At 38.0% G+C, this 12,695-nt stretch overlaps 3 protein-coding genes across 5 annotated transcripts; all 3 read right to left on the reverse strand.

Annotated features, from left to right (window-relative positions):
• Nucleotides 1-628: 628 nt before the first annotated feature.
• LOC111018695 (uncharacterized) lies at nucleotides 629-1,837 on the reverse strand. The gene is made up of 3 exons (XM_022294905.2): nucleotides 1,571-1,837; nucleotides 1,279-1,487; nucleotides 629-1,198 (listed from the first exon to the last, which is right to left on the reverse strand). Exons 1-3 carry the CDS (start codon nucleotides 1,670-1,672, stop codon nucleotides 904-906), a joined length of 606 nt encoding a protein of 201 aa, XP_022150597.1. The 5' UTR covers nucleotides 1,673-1,837; the 3' UTR covers nucleotides 629-903.
• Nucleotides 1,838-4,032: 2,195 nt separating this feature from the next.
• LOC111018737 (uncharacterized) lies at nucleotides 4,033-7,548 on the reverse strand. 2 transcript variants are annotated; one of them, XM_022294964.2, is made up of 6 exons: nucleotides 6,777-7,545; nucleotides 6,479-6,684; nucleotides 5,334-5,622; nucleotides 5,171-5,256; nucleotides 5,000-5,091; nucleotides 4,033-4,812 (listed from the first exon to the last, which is right to left on the reverse strand). In XM_022294964.2, exons 1-6 carry the CDS (start codon nucleotides 7,095-7,097, stop codon nucleotides 4,562-4,564), a joined length of 1,245 nt encoding a protein of 414 aa, XP_022150656.1. In that variant the 5' UTR covers nucleotides 7,098-7,545; the 3' UTR covers nucleotides 4,033-4,561. The 2 variants fall into 2 exon arrangements, with proteins under 2 accessions (XP_022150656.1, XP_087973878.1); XM_088117752.1 differs by having other exon boundaries at nucleotides 4,626-4,885; nucleotides 6,777-7,548.
• A 1,513-nt stretch (nucleotides 7,549-9,061) lies between these two features.
• Nucleotides 9,062-11,875, reverse strand: LOC111018751 (putative F-box protein At2g33200). 2 transcript variants are annotated; one of them, XM_022294986.2, is made up of 2 exons: nucleotides 11,634-11,875; nucleotides 9,062-10,703 (listed from the first exon to the last, which is right to left on the reverse strand). In XM_022294986.2, the coding sequence occupies exon 2, from the start codon at nucleotides 10,672-10,674 to the stop codon at nucleotides 9,424-9,426; it is 1,251 nt and encodes a 416-aa protein (XP_022150678.2). In that variant the 5' UTR covers nucleotides 10,675-10,703; nucleotides 11,634-11,875; the 3' UTR covers nucleotides 9,062-9,423. The 2 variants fall into 2 exon arrangements, with proteins under 2 accessions (XP_022150678.2, XP_022150679.2); XM_022294987.2 differs by having other exon boundaries at nucleotides 11,596-11,875.
• Nucleotides 11,876-12,695: the final 820 nt, after the last annotated feature.

Consider the following 12,695-nt stretch of genomic DNA (forward strand, 5'->3'; position numbering starts at 1 on the left):
AGCTACTAATTTCAAATAGGGTTAATTTTATTCTTTCCAATATTATTATAAAGACACATTATCATCTCAAAAAGTTTTAATCTCCATCTCACCATGGTTGAACTTAAAACAAGGAAAAAAAATTAATTTTTTTCAAATTTAATTAAGTTGCCTATTTACTCTCTAGCTATACTAGAAGAAAAATGAGCTTATGGGATGTACCTTTGCGGTAGAAACTAAAATTTTGTCGTTGAAAACTTTCAGCGATAAAAAAGATTTTGACGCAAGTGTGGTCACTAGAGCTGCGTTTCAAAAGACTTTCAGTGACGAAAATCGTATCGTTGCAACTTTCGGCAATGATTTACCGTTTTCGTGCTTTTTCGTCGTTGCAACAACAAATTTCGTTTCCACTGTTTTTGCTCATTTGAGGAACAGTGCCCTAGAAGATCCTGACCATGTCATCTAACACAGGATTCTGCGTCAACTTCTAGGATCTGACACCAAAGATGGGACATCCGTCAAATGTCAGCAATTCTTGTGCTGGACACACCATGCCCTAAACATTAGCAATAATCTGAGATCTTCCTACGAAGATGTGTAGCTTACGATTCTTTGATTACGATTGCGGATAAGTAAACGAGTCTCACTGTAAAAATAAAAAGACCATAAACACAGCCAAATGGCACCATCACAGCAGAGAACGAATCAAACGTTGGAGACCCAAATGTCGTAAAGCAACCCTAAAATCTAAATATACATAAATAAAGCAAAAGACCCAAAAAGAAAACAAAAAAGAAAAAGAAAAAGAAAGGTGGATTTGACTAATTAACAGTTTCCCTCTCTTTTTCTCTACCAACCAAAAACCAAACACTTCCCTTTCCCTCTGATTTCTAATATAATAAATCAAAAACCAAAAACCAAACCCTAGGCGTTCTGTTTCAGATCGTAAGGCGCCGCCGCCATGGGCAGCCCATCATTCTCATTCTCATTCCGCCGCTGCTTCACCCATCCTCCGGTGTCGGCCCTCGAGTGCGCCACGTAGTACACAACCGACCCCACCAACGACACCACCGTCATGGCGCCGGCGCCGGCGAACACCCCCTTCCGCAGCGTCGCACACGACAGATTTTCCCCGCCGAACGCCGCCCTGTACTTGGTGTGGTACGCGTTCCTCGCCGATCCCGCCAGCAGGCAAATCTCCGCTCCCACAAACCCCATCCTAAACAAATCCCTCCCGAAATCAATCCAATTCAAACGCGCAATTTGAAAATTGAAAACCCAAAATCTGTAATTAAGTACCAGGAGAATACGAAGAAGAAAATGGCGACGGCGGTGGTTTTTGATCCGCTGATTAAACCTTTCCCACAGCACAGACACTTGGTCACGCCGTTAACCACCGTCTGGCTTATCAGAAGCAAACCGAACGCCGACAGTCCGTACACCGTCGACGCGTCGGTGCCGTACACGCAGTACGTCTGCTCGTCGTACTCATCCGGCACAACCTTGGCCTTCAAACAAACACCCAAAAAAGGGAAAAAGCCATTGATGAAAAGGGTCTCTGAAACAGAGAGGTAAAGAAACAGAAATGTACCGTGCTGCGGCGGCGCTCGGCGCCGACGGCGAGGACGAAGGCGATGAGATGCAGAGAAGTGATGGTGGCCAATACAATAGCAGAAACCGCCATTATCGGCATCGTCCCTTTTTCTTTTCTCTCTCTCTTTCTCACTGTAACAGAGATCGCTGATTACATTACAACAGGGGAGGCTTCAAATTTTGAACTTTATCTGCTTTTTGATGAAATTCGGCGGAATTTTGATTCCGATTATTAGGAGTTCTGATTCCCTGCTTTCTCATTAACTTTGATTTAACTATGGAACCAATGAAATATGGTTTTGGATTGGAGTTGGACACGTGGCGAGATTTGAGTGGAGGTTTTCTTGGCTACGGTGGACAGTTTATCAATTTATTGTTTCTTCTAGTGCGGCCCTGCGGGAGGTGGGACCCTTAATTGGACCGTCTTGAGAAAATGTGTGTACGCGGAACGGAACGGCGTTGGGTTGTCGGAAACTCAGTTTGTCCGTTTGCCGGTTGCCTCACCGGCTATAGTAGGTTACTTACTCCACAATCTACATGCCTGCCGGCCCTGCCCGTTATGGACTGGCGGGGCGGTATAAGAATTATATCATCTATGGTGATTATTAAGAATGCTTCGTGGGTAGAACTTAAAAAGACCAAAATAATAATAGTAAAAGAATTTTTTTCTTTTTTGGTACAAATAGAAGTGAAGAATTCGAACTCGTGGCTTCAAACATGTATCATTCATTACTTAACTAAGTTCATATTAGTAATAGTAAAAAATATTCATCAACTTGTACTAATTTATTCCATTAATTAAGCTTTTAAAAAGTCAGATCAAACATAGCTCAAATGGCTACAGCATCTATCTCTAACCAAAAAGTAATGAGTTCGAACCTCCACCCCTCACATTTTGTGTATCAAAAAAATAAATAAATAAAATAAGTCTTTAAGATGGCAACTTTAAAATAATTCAAAACTACCTATTTTTGACCCAAAAAAATCGTGAGTTCGTGGAAGAAAAAATTAAAGTTTTGATTTTTTTTCCTTTCTTAAATTGCTTTTTAAATCATTTCATTCTCTATAACAATAGTTTCATTTATTTCCCTTTAATCATAATCTATGTAAAGATGGACTCTTTTGAATTCAAAGACATAACATAAAATTGAAAGCACAGTGCACATAGATATATATTTTTTTAATATTTGAAATAATTATTTTAAGTATTCAAAATTCCCAGCAAATTATTTTTAATTAATGTTATTGTATACACCTAAAAAAATTAATTTTGTACTTTTTAATCTTAATAAGCACAGTGCACATAGGCTCATATGTTGCCCGTGTTTGTCAAATCTCAATTATTCCAAGATTCATGTCGGAACAACCTAGTTGCCTCTAAGTACTAATTAAAGGACATATATTTAGTAAAGTTATATTTTAAAATAATATTGGAAAAATGAAATATACTGATAACTAAAGTGAGCTAGGTAGAAATTTAGTATAATTTAATTGATTCCGACAACGTCAAAAAGCAAATTCAAGGACCTTAAAGACACTTGTTTTTTAAACAATAATAACAAATGAAATTGACTAGGATATTTTGAGGAGTCCAATTCAAATTTTGTACATTGTTTTTTCCTCTTTCTGTACACGAGAATTGTTAATTAGAAATAATTAAAATTGAACATGAATCGTAATTTTAAATGCCAAATCCATTAAAAAAATGTCATGCAGAAACATTGATTCCATTTTTGTTTTCAAAATCAAAAGAAGGATTCAGAAATCAGAAACTTAATTTAAGACCAACTCTTAATGGTTTTAAATAAACGTTCATATGATTTCTCTTCAATTAATAAAGGCTTATATGATTTCCCTTCAATAAGTTTTGTTTAATAAATTTGCATAACCTTAAAATTTATGTTGAATAAGTTTGCATTAACTTTTAAAGTTATGTCTAACAAATACCTAAACCTATAAAAATATCCCATAAATTCCGAAACTTATAACTTGTGTATAACAAGTATCTCAACTTTGAAAGCGTATCTTAGGAATCTTGTAGTCTATTAAACATTTTGAACCTATTAGACATAAATTAAAAGTTCATCGTTATATTAGACACAAAATTGGGACCGTCAAATATATTAAATAGGTCAAAAATCTATTACACAATTAAAAATTCTGAAATCTAGTAGACACACCATTGAAAGTTGAAATAGAGAGACCTATTAAAGTTCCGAAGTTGTTAAATATTGTAATTTAACCTTGGAGATGGGTTAAAGAGAATTACCAGTACACTTACGAGCACCAGGGAAGCCGACGCTGTTCCTACGAATGGCCCCCTCCAGTAGATGCTGGTACCGTACATTTACATTTCTACAGAAGAGAACAAAAACAAGGTCATCAAGCATTCCATTGCTCCGGATCCGCTTGGATTCCCATTGTTTCATCAAGCCTCAAAGCCATTTTAAGGAAACCAAGAACGGAAAAACACCCAAGTTCAGGGCGTATTGAACGCTTTCCATAAACATTTCTAAAGGTTATAACCAGTTCGTGGACAAGGGAACTCCTGCGATACAGTTCAATGCTCTGCTGTATCTGAGCTCCTGAATCAAACCTATTAATATCCCGTTAAATAACATTACATTCTAACAAAATTAGGACTGTCGGTCAGAGAGATTTAAAAAGGCAAGGAAACCTGCTTATTAATACACGTCGAACCAACGTCTACCTTCCAGTTCCAAGGCTTTTTCTCTTACATTTTTACCATGCACTTTCCATTGGTCTTTGTTATTACATCAGGCATGTGCTTGCCGACCATCTACAGCCTTCAGTTTTTGGGGACCTATTCCATTCCTTAGCCTTCCCCTCCAGTTCCCCTCACCTTAGTGAAAGCAAACGAGAGAACCGCCCTTTCACCAAGCATACAGCGCAACGCACAAAATTACAGGATTCTTTTCCAGGGCCACAACTCGTTATGCTTTGCTTTCTAGTTGGTAAGAATATAGTATCAGTAAGGTGTTGCATCTCGGCGGCTGAAGAACAGGAAATCCGGGTGATTGACCTGGAGAAATCTTAACCAGTGATCTGCAGCCTGCGAGAGGGAGTTTGCCAACTGATGCTCAACTCCACCATTTCGCATCCACAATGACGACCCTTTAAACTTGTATGAAGCAAGTCCAAAAATTCTTAAAGGAATCTTTTCGGCACTATCCGTCTTGCAAGGATATGCCACAAATGGCACTTGTGTGCTTTGAGGGCCTAAAAAATATGAAGAAAAGTATTTGTGGTCTTCTCAGATACATCATCATGACACCATGAATCTCACACAATACTATAAACAAAGAAGAATAAAATGAACTTAAATTGGAAGAATTAAAAAGATATTAAGACAAAAGCATGCGTAAAAATCAGACTAGCATGTCAAACTGGCAAAAAATTCAATCACCTCTGATTGCTGTATGTAGAGAATGGTACGTGAGAAAGCAAGCATCAAGATCCTTTAATGTTTGCCCGGTTGGTATTCTGTAAATTGGGTACCTATAACGTTTTGGGTAGGAAGCCAATTAGTCACATGTATATTACACAGCTTTCAAAGAAAAATGGACGATTCTGATACCATGCCACAGATATCCAACTATATGGTAGTAGGTCACAACTTCTCATTGTTTTCAGCTGAGGGAAGCGCGAAGCAAGGTCCAATATCTGTATGCCAAAATTAAAGAAGAAAAATGTGAAGCTGTACAACTAAATATATTCTCAAAACACAGAAAACTACTTGCCTTGTCAGCCAAAGGTTCACGTGAATACGGTAGGTCTCTTTCAAGATACTCGAATAGAAGGCGACCTTCAGAATTGAAAGATTCAGCCTCATCACTGGAGCAGTCTTCATGAAGTCCCATGTGCTGATCCCTCAAAGACAATCTATCTATTCTAAGAGGAGCTGTGATAGACGGATCATTATGGTGGAGTAGCTCTCTAGTGTGTTTTATTCTTCTCTTGGTTTCAGAATCACTACTACCATCACTACTTGAATCTCTATAGTCACTGTCACTTTCCTCACCCCATCGCCTTTCAAACAACCAAAGCTTATGTATCAGCATCACAAAAAAGGAAACACGAGAAGAAAACAAATGGTAGGATTCACTTTCAAATTCATAAAATTCAGAAACAATATAATGCCCCAACAAAACACACTAGAGAGATAAGTATGCCGAGCAACATTCAAATGGAGAGTTCCTTTCTTAATTACGTTGAGAAACATTCAAAGCATAAGAGTATAATCAACCAAAAAGGTAAAATAACTCTAGCTACAAGAGATAGCAATCAAATTCTTAGAGTCATTAATCTAAACGAATTGGCACTTCAGTACTTATCGCAGCCTCTATTTTCCTGAATGACACCCTCTCACAATACCTAATAACATAAGATGACGTTCAGATTCTCAATCTCAAAAACACTCTTGATCCTGCCATTAATCAAGATGACATATTAGCTATGCTATCAAAAGTTGGTTAGAACTTGAAAAAGTTTTTGCAACAGACGGGGGAATTTTGTCTAGAAAAAAGGTCCATCAGGGTGAAGCTAAATAAGGGGAGCTAAAATGGGTCCTTGGTGGAATAGAAGCATTCTGTAGGAACTACGAACTGACATTATGTCCATAGGATAATGCTACAAAATATAGGGACAAGATAGAAATCGAACATCAAATCAATTGAGAGGAAAGAGACCCAAATCACAACCTAGACTTTAGTGCTCGTTAAGTGAAAAGAATCAGGACCAACAAATTGGACACTCCCAAGCTAAGAAGCTGCATGCCATATATGCGTCAATGAATGTATAAAAAATAATAACATTTCTCGATCATATAAAAACAGAAACATAAAGATTATAATCTCCATGACCTTAACTCCAGCATATTGGATACCTTGGCTTTGCCGACGGTTCCATGCCGTACAGTTGTATACCAGACAAATACGGGACGTAATATTGAACCACACCATCAGTGTTATTCAATAGCAGAGGCACTCCTGCCCCATAAGCGCTCCACTCCTTGAAGGCCTCCCACAAATCCCCAAGCACGAAGTACGGTTGCGTCTCCGAATCGCACGTCCTCCAACCTCTCAACGAACTCTATGGAAAGAAAAAAGAAACAAGATGCAAGTTGTTTAGTTCCAGAAGTGAAATTGAAGTAGAGTTCACATTTTCTCTAAATCTGCTCAAACCTTGGAGAAAAACTGAGCAGGCACAGAGGGAGTAACCGACTGCAAGAAGCGCTCGAGATTACTTAACGGGGAAACAACCGGCTGGGGATTAGGATTAGGAACGGCAACTGGTTTAGTAGCTTCATCAGAGGCGACGCGGTGCGTAATCGGAGAATGCAGCGAAGAATCCTTAACGACGCAGGATGGAGTAGCGGAAGCGTCTTCTTGAGGTCTACACAGCCGATCATTTTGACGACTGAGAAGGCCTCTGCGCGCTCTGGATGAATCGTAGAACCGGTCCTCTCCCCTGCCGCGACCAAACCGTACACCGGCTCCTAACATCTCCACAGTCTATCTACTGATAACTCAAACACTACTCTGTAAGTTCCTATTAGAAATCCCTAACCAAAGTCAACGACGACGAACTCCAACTCGAAGAAAATGAGGAGCGATCCGATTGTCGAAATTCCAAACGGCAGAAACAGCAATCGTCGGATCTGCCTGGTAAATCAGATCGCCGGCGAAGAAATTCAAGGAAACAAGAACCGATCGGAGGAACAGCGGCGATGTATATGAAGCCGAAACGAAGACGAAAACACACAGTGAATCGAACGGGAGGAAGAGCCGGGTTTTCAGATGGGTGAGAATGGTAGACACATCAAAACGGTTCGATGAAGAGACGATTAGGATTAAAAGAAATTGGAAATCTCCTTTTTCATTCCAAAAAGTAAATTTAAAAAAATATATATTTGAAGAAAAGAAAAATCTCTCTCTCTTTCTCTATGAAACCAAACGTGCTGCTTCGGACTTTCCATGCCATTCAAAGACTTTAAATAAAAAATAAAAATTACTCTCTGCCTATGTAAAATTCAGATCCCAAATTTGTAATTACCATAAATTATTAATTTCCGACTATAAAAATAATTAATTAAATATGAATTTGAGAATGGGAGAAGAGGCGTGAAATGACGAGAATGGGCAAAACATCTGGTAATTATTTTTGCATAATGTAATTTTCAAGATTTAGAAGTAGAGGGTGAATTCCCGCCACACGAAATTCCAAAAAATCAATTTTTCCCAGTTTTGACGTATTGGACTGCGCGGGTAATTTTAGGCGTTGTGTAGGGGCAAAAGTGTAAAATAGGGAATCTAGAGGGACAAAAGAAAAAAATCTGAGGTGCAGGCGGAAGGGGAAGGAGATCCGGGGATGTGGTTAGGTGGAGAGGGATTATTTACGGGGCTTCTCGGAATCGCAACTGGAATGTGGACCCCTTTGGATGGACCAGTTTGAGACACGTGTACGGTCAGATTGCACGGAAAAATTATTACTTTTTTTTTAATAAGGATTTTACAAAAATTAAACATGATAAATAAACATAATGTCTTTAAATAGATAACGATTCGAAAGTTGGAAAGGATTATAGTCACATTAGGCAGCATCTTTGACATAAGGTACGAGTAATGATGGGTAATTAGAAATAAGTTTTTTTTTTCGATTTAACTTACCAAATTTACTTTACTTCATTTAATATCATAAAAACTGATAAGATGAAAGACAAGAAACGACAAACGTTAACGTTCACGTGATAAATAGCACATGTGCATGCTAAAGAATTGAATTTGGCGTTATTGAGTTCATAATACTTTGAGGTTGAATTTATTTGTGCACGAAAAATCAATTTTTAAGTTGTAAAATTCAATTATTAATACATGGATCAAGTCATATTGTACCAATATACTTAGAGAATTTATATACATTTTCTTTTACACAACTTAAGAGTTGATTAAGTTTTCATAATACAATATAGAAATAAAGTTTTTTTTTTTGGGTACCGAAACTGAAGCCATCTTTTTATAGGTCCTAAAAGAGAAATAAATGTTACTCAAAAGTCAAAAATTGAAATGAAATAATGGAAGAGAGAGAATATTTTCCAATAATGAAACTTATGTTATGATCTCCCAAAGAGAAAATCTTAAAAAGAAGCAATTTCCATTTTACCATCAGTGTGACAGTATAAAGAAAAAGGAGCAAAAAGACAAAAACATCACTTCAACTAAGAAAAAAAATGAAATTAAATTGCAAATTACAGCAGAAAGCCCCCAATCATATATATTTTCCTTTTAATCTTTCGAAATCCAGATCGTGTGACTTATATTGTAGATTCCTACAACAATGGCTCGTTGCCTCAACTGTTGTATAACATAAAGTCCAACGCCCTTGTTCATTTTTCAAAAAGAAAAAGAAATAGATTAAACCATGGAAAAAATGCAGTAGCCAAAATGTTACAAGTTCCTCAGAAGAATAATGGATCAAATTAAGACATTGGGATAAAATTCAAAAGCAAAACTATTCAGACTCACCTGTTCTCCTCTTTCCTAATAAGTTCAGATGGACAGCAGGACAGCCATGATTCTGCTCTTTCAACAGTAACCAAACATTATCATTTAGCATTATATACACATTATGATTATACTGGCAAAAAAGAGCATATACAAAAGAGAAGTACTACTCCTACATACTGAAGGCTGTTCTTGAAGCTTCAACAATTTACATGTATGGCATGTACATTCTGTATCACTTGACCCTATAAAAAATTTAAGCTTCTTTCATTCTCAACCATCTCAAGTTGGATTCTGATCACCGAATCTTGATAAGTTCGACCGTAGTTTATCTATATCGTCTTGTCTGTTGGACGATGTTCTTGCTATACCACCATAGAGGTGCAGTGAACCAGATTGGCGCCCAATTGTCGCGGTTACCGCGGAAACAAAAGCTTCCATTGTTGTCTTTGCTGATATGAAAGGTTCCCCAATCTTTTCGGGAGGAGTTGTCGAGTCCAAGACGAGAAGCCAATCCTTTCAAATGATTAGAATCCCATTCATTCCACCAAGGAGTAGCATCATCATTGGAGAAATATATACAGTTACTGAAACCAATACCAAACTCAGTTGAGGAAAGAGATCTAGAACAACATTTACCCAAAAACAGAATTTGATTGTCTAGATTATCGACCCTTTCCCAGTACATCTGAGAAATATCGAGCGAATAGATCTCGAAATTTACTGTTTCGAGTATGGCATCAGGTTTCTCGCTAAAATACCTACATACCAGCAAAACCTCCCCCGAGGATTCCACAAGATACTTCAGGACATGCGGACTGTTTATTTCCAGGTTTCTAGCTTCATGGAACTGTGCTTTGATCTCGGAAACAGATGAAGCACAGTCATTTCCTCTAACATTCGTAATGATACTCATGGCATCGAGTTGGTAAATGTTACAGTCATTGCAGAGAAGAAAAAGACTACTATTACAGAAGACAGCATCCTCGAAAGGCATACCTTCGAGTCTATACTTGTGCCATCCTTCTGATCCTTGAACCCAGAAAGCAATTTCGCTATGCTCACTATGAATGGCTGCACAAATCATGTTTTCCTCGACAGGAGACCCAGAAAGAACCATCTTGTGATAGAAGTTCCAAAGCCTTGGAAGGTTAATCTTCCTCAAAGAGAAGGGATTCAATAGACTGACTTCAAGAGAATAACAACCAAGATCCTTCACCAGGATCAGCCAGTCCTGAAAGGATCCCCAAACATAACCTCCATACGCCTCGAGAAGCTCCACTTCCCAATCTAGATTGTCTAGAACGCTAAAGCATGTTCTCATCTCTCTATCGTTTTGACCCGACATCAAAAGCCATGGGAATCCACACCTCTTCCAATTTGGAAGTTCAGCAAGGATGTTGCTCCACTGCTTACAAACACTATCGACTGACAAGCAATCAATTAGAGGTAACTGCCCGAAGATCGTGACAAGAATATCACGAGGAAGCCCTGCCCAATCCATAGTGGAATTTTCCCTTCCATCCTTCAACTTACGTTTCTTCCTCTGCCTTCGATTCCTCCGTTTACACTTCGACATTTTCTAACATTAAGAGTCCAAGTCTATATCTGTAAGAAGATAAAGTTGATAAAACCTTAGAGAAAATAATAAGAAGATAACAAATGGGTGTTACAGATAAATGTCCGGGAAAAAAGATAAGGCGAAAGCTCAAATTATTAGTTAGACATCAAAACAGCATGTGACTCCCAATTAGCATTGAAGAATATGAAATAAGAGTTGAACATGTTTACTGATTGCTAAAAATCAATAACAATGGCTCCAAATGAGCAGAAGGGAAATGAAAAGGTTTTAAATACAAGACTTTGTTGTCGATCTAACCAGCTAACCACATGTACCCTGACCTTCACCTTCAATTACACTACATGATTCTTTTGATGAATTTTAAGCACATAAAAAGCACTTGGGGAGTGGTTTTAGATAAAACAATTAATTAGTTTTCTTTCGAACGTGATTCCAAAACAAAACACTTTTTTTCAAATAGCATCCCAAAGTTACCCTAAATAGGAAAAGACACCAATAATTTGTGAATGTAAACGTGCATAAAGAAGCCCCCACATTTTGTGGATTATGATTTACTTCTTAAACATCAACCACCAACAAGTTAAATAAGGTCTACAGCTTGTCAGAAAGCGAAGAGAAAGGTTAAAGTATGAACCCCAGATTGCAGAATAAGTATAACAGTTCTTCAAAAATCCACGGATCCAACAACAATACTTGTGATCGAAAAATGTACAATGTTAATATTTGAGGTTGAAATAATCAATAGAGTAGAAGAGAGTAGAGTCCATATGGTGTTTCAATGATTTCCCAATCAGAATATTCAACATCCCAGATAAGAAATAAAATGCAATCGATGAAGCTGTGGAATGATGCATGCAATTACAGAAATGAATCGCTAAGCAAAGACTCGGTGCTTCAAATCGTCAATTATAGAAATACCTGAGAGGATTGGAATAGAACGAAGAGAAATCACGAACCTCAGACTTCGAGGGACGAAGAGGGGAAGTTTTCGTGACCCTTCAATCCGCTCGAGAAATCGACAGTTCTGGGCAAGATTCTTGACGCCACTGGACTCGCTTCTTGTGTGTCGGAGGGAAATATTTTTGACGCCAATGACTCGGCCGCGCTGCTCGCCGATTGAGAAGGGTGCCAAGAGAAAAACGGGACATTGGCTCAAATAAGTTGTCTTGAATGCTCAATAACCTCCTCTTCGATTTTGGGTGACCCCCTTTAATATTTAATTGAATTTAAAAGGAAATGAAATTACACTGTTACCTCTGTTTAAAAATCAAACCATTTTACCGGACGTCTCTTTCTCTTCTCATTCTCGGTTCAAAATCACTTCTGTTCTATCGTCTTCTCTATTCGAAATCGCTTTCGTTCATTTCCTTCTCTATTAATTTTTGTTCTTTTCCATTGATTTGAATGTTAGGGCTTCGATTTTCATCGTTGTTAAGGAGTTGAATGTTTTGTTTCTCCGCCGATTTTGTTTTTCGGTGTTTGGATGAATGAATACACGAATTACATTGCTTCGATTTAAATTTTGTTTCTCGTGTATTTCATGTTTTGAAAAATAGGAAAATTGTAGGAAAATTGATTACTGTTTGTGTGTTCCTTATTCTTATTTTTTAGTATATTATTATGTCAATTTTGAGGTATCTGTTTGTGAGGATGTGAGGTTTATTTGAAATATTTGTGGTGGGAGGTTGAAGAAGAAGGGCGAACTCGGGCGAAGTGAGATGAACCTCGAGTGAGGTTGAAGAAATTTGTTCTTTCGCTCAAGGTTTGTTAAGTTTCTGTCAAACTTCTTGTGAACAACCCGGGTGAGGTTGAGCCCGAGGTAATTGAAAGACACTCAACCTCGAGCGATGTTTGGAAGAAATTTCAAACATTGCTCAAGGTTCTAGGCCTCTGAAAAGTTTCCTAGGCGCAGTCTCGTCGGAGGTTGAGACTGAGGGCTTTTCCAGATGCTTAGAAACCTCCAGCGAGGATTAAAATTTGAAAGTCGCTCGAGAGTTTGTGCTCTCTATTATTTTTCT

This window comes from Momordica charantia (assembly GCF_013281855.1).
Source record: "Momordica charantia cultivar OHB3-1 chromosome 9 unlocalized genomic scaffold, Mcharantia_2.0 BLBB01000009.1, whole genome shotgun sequence".
NCBI lineage: Eukaryota > Viridiplantae > Streptophyta > Magnoliopsida > Cucurbitales > Cucurbitaceae > Momordica > Momordica charantia.

Bases quoted from the DNA above. Each gene is read 5' to 3' on its own strand.
- LOC111018695 (XM_022294905.2), bottom strand. From the start codon at position 1,672: ATGCCGATAATGGCGGTTTCTGCTATTGTATTGGCCACCATCACTTCT. The intron at 1,488-1,570 runs GTACATTTCTGT...GTTTGTTTGAAG, and splicing joins CCGAGCGCCGCCGCAGCACG to GCCAAGGTTGTGCCGGATGA. The intron at 1,199-1,278 runs GTACTTAATTAC...GGATTTGTTTAG, and splicing joins TTCTTCTTCGTATTCTCCTG to GATGGGGTTTGTGGGAGCGG.
- LOC111018737 (XM_022294964.2), bottom strand. From the start codon at position 7,097: ATGTTAGGAGCCGGTGTACGGTTTGGTCGCGGCAGGGGAGAGGACCGG. The intron at 5,623-6,478 runs GTATCCAATATG...GTTGTTTGAAAG, and splicing joins GAACCGTCGGCAAAGCCAAG to GCGATGGGGTGAGGAAAGTG. The intron at 5,092-5,170 runs GTATCAGAATCG...AAAACGTTATAG, and splicing joins AGTTGGATATCTGTGGCATG to GTACCCAATTTACAGAATAC.
- LOC111018751 (XM_022294986.2), bottom strand. From the start codon at position 10,674: ATGTCGAAGTGTAAACGGAGGAATCGAAGGCAGAGGAAGAAACGTAAG.